Source organism: Elephantulus edwardii, unplaced genomic scaffold (assembly GCF_000299155.1).
Source record: "Elephantulus edwardii isolate Elephantulus edwardi_28Jun2011 unplaced genomic scaffold, EleEdw1.0 scaffold00239, whole genome shotgun sequence".
Lineage (NCBI taxonomy): Eukaryota > Metazoa > Chordata > Mammalia > Macroscelidea > Macroscelididae > Elephantulus > Elephantulus edwardii.
Window position 1 is genome coordinate 191527 of NW_006399989.1, and position 7538 is coordinate 199064.

General features: G+C 42.7%; 1 protein-coding gene across 1 annotated transcript in view; it reads right to left on the bottom strand.

Moving 5' to 3' along the window:
- The window catches only part of APEX2 (APEX nuclease (apurinic/apyrimidinic endonuclease) 2), a 48787-nt gene extending 48516 nt beyond the window's left edge, over positions 1-271 (bottom strand). Inside the window, 1 exon segment of the mRNA XM_006903780.1 lies at positions 261-271. Coding sequence (XP_006903842.1) covers positions 261-271 — 11 coding nt within the window.
- Between the last annotated feature and the right edge of the window lie 7267 nt (positions 272-7538).

Consider the following 7538-nt stretch of genomic DNA (forward strand, 5'->3'; position numbering starts at 1 on the left):
TTAGGCTTACACAGCACCATTGTATTTACATCTTCTACAGACAGCTGCCCTTGTTTTGGAAGAACTTCCCGAAACATTGACTTCACTTCCGCCATTTCTTAATTGTTAGGCACAGTAAGTTTCTTCCTTTGTTCTCCAGGCTTTTCCCGAGGCCTTAAGCATTCAATCAAATGATTGACAATTCCTGACACACGCTTACTTAGCCCTTGGTGTCGAGAATGGGAGCTCTTTGTGGGAGGGGAGGGACGCACTACGCCCACCTTTCTGCCATGACCGCATTCGGAAGTGCCCATCAACAGTAATCTTTTATGGTGGTTTTCATTCTGAAGTCTATTTTATCAGAGATTACTATTGCCACTCTTGTTGTTGTTGTTGTTATGTGTCATCGAGTCTCTTGCGACTCATAGCGACCCTACGTACAACAGCCCTAAACCCTGCTCTATCCTGTGCCCATCGCACTGCCTCTGACACACCCATACCAATTACCCCAGTCACTGAATCAATCCACCTCATAGAGGGTCTTCCCCTCCTGCACTGTCCCTCCACCCTCTCAAGCGTGATGTCCCTCTCCAAGGAGCTGTCCCTCCTTACAACATATCCAAAGTATGTCTACTCTTAGGTGGTTTTTTTTTTTTGTGGTTGCCATTTGCTTGGTATATTTTTTTCCTATCTTTTAATTTTTATTATTTGCATCTTTTTCTGTAGCTGTTCAAATAAGTACACATCAACATATTTCTTCTGGTTCTCTCTATCTGGGGTGTTCATTGGGTCTGCTTTTTTTAGAAGAAAGGTTATTTTGGTTTCTTATGATAACTGAGGCAGACTGCTTCTTTTTTTACATCATATGAGTCTTTTCTTAGTGAATGTTAGGTTGTTGTAACTATATAATTAACCAGGGAATGGCAATGTTTTATGAATGACCTGTATATTGGTGCTCCTCTCTGGGAATGAAAGTTAACCCCATCCAGGCCCCCCTTCTACTTCAAGTTGGGGAAGAGGTCGAACATGACCCAGACTCCCCTCAGAGAAGCCTGATAAAGTGAGGCTCTCTGATCAGGAAAGCTGGCTTTTTTGTCTGTTCTTTGTTACTGCAACACCCCACCACCACCACCACCAAAGAGTCCTGATAGGACAGGGCAGCAATTCTGCCCATTTCAGGTGTGATCGCAATTCTTCTTTAAGATCTCTGACAATGAGCTCCCTCTTGTGGTGAGAAGCCTTTTACATCATCTAACACCTGTTGTTGCTTACAATAAGGTGTGAGCTAATTGGATTTGTATTGTATTTACAAAGCCTTGTATTTACAAAGGCTTTTGGCCACCAGTCTAGGGCTATTTCAAGGCTGGGAAAATGAGCCAAATGGCCCGATTCTGGAGAGGCATGTTTTCTGGTTTGGGGATGAGACTAGGGTGTGGCTATTGCTTGCAATAGGGTGTGAGCTGATTATATTTTGGCCTTGTATCTCTGGAAACTCTATGAACTTTGAGAAAAGATGAAAGTTTTGTGTTTAAGACTTTCATTCATAGGGTTTCTATGGGATGTCTGTAACTCTACGGCACTTAACACCTTCTGTGCACTCTTGTCTCTATTGCTCAAGCAGAAGTTCTCTTTTCAGGCCTTCTCCTGCCTGTTTTTATTGTTGTTGTTGATGATTGCCTTCAAGTCAAGCACGACTCATAGCAATCCAATGAACAAAAGGTTTGAAGCCCCTCTACAACTATGGACATTTATCATAGTTCCTAGTTTCCAGAGGCATGTTATTTAGGAAGTGGATGTCACTCCTGCTTCCATACTGCTTCCCATTTTTCAGAGAAACTGTGGTTTAGTTCATCCCTTATGCCTTTTTAGAAGCTATTCACCTCCCAATCCAACAGTCCATTGTGCATTGTCGGGGGCACCAGAAAGGAGAATTTCTGGAGGCCAGAAGTAATTGAGCTGCTGACCTTGCAGCCCAGGAAGCAGCCCTAAAACCAATGGGGCCACTAGACATCCTAATTGTGTATCCTGAACCCAGCTTGCCCCCTCAGCCCATGTATAGCCCTGAGGAGAAGGAATGCTTTAAGGTCCAAGGGGGAAAGGAAGACCTGAAAGAATGGCTGAGGTCACCAGATGGGCACATCGCTATCCCTTCTAGCCTGAGCACAACTCTGATTCAACACCTCCACAACTCCACCAACCTGGGCTCCTGAAAACTGCAGGAACTGCTTAAAAGGTGATTTGCCATCTCCCACCTCAGTGAAACAGTACAATTTGGTGGGTGGGAGGTGAAGGAAATTGAAAGAATTTGTTCAAATTTGTATTTTAATTTTGTAAATAAACTAGTAGAAAAATTTAAAATATATATATTTAATAGCAACAACAAAGAAAGGAAAGAGACATTACCTCACTCTGTGAAAGCTGTGCTTTAGTGAATTCCACAAATCAGAAGAAGTGGGAAGGGAAGAGAATGTGGGGTATTCAACCAGGGGAGAGCTGAGAAATAGATTTCACTGAATTAGGAAAAGGACAAGAACGATATAAGTTCCTCCTTGTCATGGTGGACACCTTTTCTGGGTGTGTAGAAGCTTTCCCCACCTAGTCAGAAATGGCTCAAGTAATGGTCAAGAAATTGCTCCAAGAAATACTCCCCTGATTTGGTTTGTCCACCTCACTAGGGTCCAATAATGGTCCAGTCTTCACAGCCTCTCTGTCAAAACTGATGGCCCAAGCACTAGGGATACAGTGGAAGCTACACTGTGCCTACAGACCTCAAAGCTCAGGACAGGTATAAAGAATAAACTGAAATATCAACAACACTTTGACCAAACTAATTTTGGAGACTGGCGAAGGGTAGGTGAGGCTCCTTCCCTGGGACTTACTGAGGGCAAAGTGTACCCCATACAAGGTGAATTTACTCCTTTTGAAATCAAGTTTGGGAGACCCCCACCCCTCTTACGAAGTGTGAAGCCAGAGGCCATTGTTGAATTATTTAACTCTAAACCAATCCAGTCTTTACAGACTTTCCAGCAAGTACAAAAGGAGATCCAGACCCAAATCCAGGCCACCCATTCTACACCAGAGGCATCACTGGATGTGCCACTGCACCTCTTCTTTCCAAGAGACTTTGTCCTAGTCTGCAGACACTGCTCTGGAAATTTAGAATCCCAGTGGAAGGGCTTCTACATTGTGGTCTTGACCACCCCAACTGTCAGAGTTGTGTGAATTCATTGGACCCACCTGAATCACACCCCACAGGAGAATCAGACCGGTTTAGAAAAATCGCCTCCTAATTCTATGTATACTTCTGCTAGCTATAAGAGGACTGAGGGCCAACCTCCATATGCCTCAGATGTTCAGATGGGAACTTAGAGAGACAGAAACACTAGCTCTGCTGACGGTGACTTTGTCAGTAAACCTCTGCATCCGAGTCAAGAGGAGGTTATAAATTTCAACAAGAAAGTGGAGGGACGGTGCAGGAGAGGAAGACCCTAGATGAGATGGATCGATTCTGTGAGTGGAGTGGTGGGAATGAGTGTGTTTGAGACGGCGAGGTTGGCACAGGATAGAATGGCATTTAGGGCTCTTGTACATAGGGTCGCCATGAGTTACAAGTGACTCGATGGCACATAACAACAACAACAACAGGGTGTTGGGGTTTGGGAATCTGATATTTGAGTGGGCATTAAAAGGTATGAGGTTCCACATCTTTACAGCTAGTGGTCCTCCCCATTGTAACCAGAAGGGACAATATCACACTGTGCCTTGTGGGGTTGTGAAAATTCTGCCTCCTGGAAACAGGAAGACCAGTTTTTTTCTTTTAAAATAACCCTAGCCCACCAGAAAAACTGCAAGTCTCTCCAAAGATGCAATCCGATCACATTCCAGATGCTAAAAGCCCAGCAAAGGAATAAATGGAGAGAGGGGCAAACTTATGGTTTCAGACTACACGTCACTGGTAAGGACCGAGGGGAAGAAATGACAATCTACTCTACCCTTTAACCTCAAGTTTATTCCTTAAGCCTATTGGGCCAAATCATAACTAATTAACCTCATAAGTTGCAAAGCCCTTGTAGCCCCTAGCATAAGCTCCTTGCACCAATCCACAGACAGTTAATCCAAAACTCATGAAACTCCACAGGAGGTCCCGCTCTTGAGCCTTGTTAAAGCTATATGTACACAGTTATTAACACCAAGTCACCTGAAGTAGCACAGGACAGCTTTGCCTGGACCCTCAACCCCCTTATTATGTAGGAATGTATGAATGAAAGACCTGAACACTTGTATAACTTTCTTCATTTCTCCAAGTTCATAAGATTTCCAGAGGCAAGCTATTTTGGAAGTGGATGCCACTCCTGCTTTCAAGCTTGTTTTAATCAGGGAGCTCCACCAAACACTGTCTGCCATGGGTGACCAATACATTTGACAAATCAGGGTCACAGTGTTCAGAAGCACAGCAACCACAAGTTACTTCTGTAAAGCAAATCAACAGACCAGTGCTATACCACCTAGAAGTATTTGACCAAAAACAATTAAAAGCAGGCCCAGGGCTGCAGGTGCATAAGAGCACCAAGTGCTCCATACCTGTCCCTCCTCAAGATGCAAGAGGCCATCATAATTTCCAGCATAAAACTGACTCAACACACTAGCACTCAGCCTGAAGATGAGGCCAAGCATTTCAGCATTTAAAAATTCTGGCATGCCCACATGCTGGTGGACCCGCAGTTCATCTGGCAAGTCCCATCTGCTGACACCCACTTGGGACGAAAAGAAAGGCATAAGAGCGCTGAGTGTTCCATACCTTTCCCTCTTCCAAGATGCGAATAGGACATATAAATAACCCATTCCCAGCCAATCTTTCTGACTGCCTCTTGATCTCATAGCCACCTCCCTGACCTTAGGGAATTTGACTGGGAGCAGGTTTTGTTTCATGTTTCCCAGCTATAGGCTGAACAAGTCCCCCTATTCTTCCCTCTGTGACACTTCTCAACAGTTTAACAAAATCAGTTTACTGTCACTAGGAGAAGCATCTTATTTGAAGGTGCCAGGGGAATCTTGGTTTGCCTGCACTAAGTGTTTGACCAAATGTATGGCCATGAGTAGAATGCAAGACCAGGACAATCAGCAAGTCTGAGAATTTTGTGTCTTGGAACATGTTCTCCCCCATGTACTGATACACAGTAGAGAAGGAGGAAGAGAACACCTGCAACTTATCAATAATCAGGGAAGGCCCAGGCGGGCCCCTGTGTTAATTTCTCTCTTAATAGGCCTAGACATAGCAGGGTCCACTGCAGTAGGAGTTTCTTCCCTTATTCTGCAGGACCAATCCTTTAAGATCCTATTCCAACAGGTAAGCCAAGACATTGGTTTTCTGGGTAATGCCATATCACGCTTTGAATATCAGGTCAACTGCTTGGCAGAGATAGTACTACAAAACCAATGAGGACTTGACCTGCTTTTTATGCCGCAAGGTGGGCTCTGTGTAGCACTGAGAGAAATCTGCTGTTTTTATGCTAACCAGTCAAGGGTCATAAAAGAAATCCTAGCAATGATCTGAGAAAATATCCAAAATGAGTATGTAATGACTGCCCAAGAAGAAGGGTTGTACCAACGGTTGTTTTCATGATCACCTTGGTTGACCACTCTATTATCAGCAATAGCTGAACCATTGATCCTAGTCCTGTTTCTCCTAGGGATTAAATCTTGCCTATTAAATAGCCTGGTAGCATATATCAGGCAGCAAATACAGGCAGTTACAGCTCTTAGTTCTTAAGCCCCAATACTACCTCTTACCCATGGAAGATACTCCCTGTTGGAATTTCAAAGGTTTGAAATGTATATAAAACCAGTAGGGAATGTGAAGCCAAATAGATTCCATTTTATGTAGCACTCACTCCATTTGAGTAGCCTAACCCCATGTGTGGAAAATTTCTGTCCCGAGACCTAAAGTTTTGTCTTGATCCATTTCCCAAAATAGTAATTTTTATTGTTTATAAACCCAAGATGTAGACGTTTTGCATTGTATGATGACTATATCACTGTATCCTTAGAAATATGTCAACAGCAGGATATTGTAGCCTGGGCCCACACAACCCAGCGTCTGGGGTGGGGTGGGGGAGGGGTAAGGGTATAAATGCACCTAGCTAGAGCTAAGAGAGTGGGAATCCTGCCGTGTTACAAAGACCTTCTCCCTCCACCCCGATGTGCAGCAAATAAAGGACTTCATTTGTAATCCTGCAGTGTGTGTCTCTTAATCCATTGAATATATAACAGCATAATGTCCTCCAAGGTCACCCATTTTGAAGAATATTGCACGAGTTCCTTGGTTTTCAATGCAGCATAGTATTCCATTGTGTGAATATACCTCAGCTTCTCTATCCATTCGTTTGTTGATGGGCAGTTAGGTTGTTTCCAACTCTTTGCTATTGTGAACAAAGCCACAATAAACATGGGTGTGCATATATCTCCTTGGGTGGCAGTTATGATCTCTTTGGGGTATATTCCCAGTAGTGGAATTGCTGGGTCAAATGGTATATTTGCAACTTTTTGAGAAAGCACCATACTGCCTGCCACAGTTTCTCCACAACCTCGCCAGCATTTGTTGCTTGCTGTTCTGTTAAATTTTGTTATTCTGACTGGGGTGAGATGATATCTCATAGTTGTTGTGGTATGGTCAACTTTTAAAGAAATTCCAAACTGCCTTCCACAGTAGTTGTGCCATTTTACAATCCCACCAGCAATGTGTTAGTGTTCCAGTCTCTCTTCATCCTCTCCAAAACTTATTGTTTGCCATTTTGTTAAACTTTGCTACTACTACTTGAGTGAGATGCTATTTCGTTCTTGTTTTGATTTGCATCTCTCTGATTGCTAGTAATTTTTACCATTTCCTCATATGTTTCGTGGCCGTCTGAACACCTGCATTTGTGAAGAGTCTTTTCATGTCTTTTACCCATTTTGTGACTGGGTTACCAGTCTTTTTCATTCTTTGATTCTGAGACCCTTACCTGAAATGTTGTTGCCAAATATTTTTTCCAAATCTGTGGGCTTTCTTTTTACCCTACTGGAGAAAGTTTTGATGCACACAGGGTTTTGATTTTAAGAAGGTGCAATTCATCCATTTTGGAAAGGAAAAAGACCCAGAATTAGCAAAGCTCTTCTAGAAATTTGATCATTGGTGTTCAATGTTTCAAACCTATTCTCAAGATGATCGTGATATTCAAATGGAATTGATTCACTATCGTATCTTGATTCCTGTGAACTTATTTTCATTTTCTTTGGCCTCAATTTTAACTTGCATATGAATAATTGATGATTTGACCCACAGCTTCCCAACCCTAGTTTTGATTGCCAATATTCAGTTTCTCTAACAATTTCTTCCACAAATGTAGTCAATCTAACTCCTATGCAGCCCATCAGGTGAGATCTACATGTAAAACATTCATTTGTGTCTTTTAAAATAGGTTTTTGCAATGAATAAATCATTGTAAACACAAAATTCAATCATTCTCTTTCCAGCCTCATTTCTATCAGCAAACACCTATTTTCCAACTACTATTCCTTCT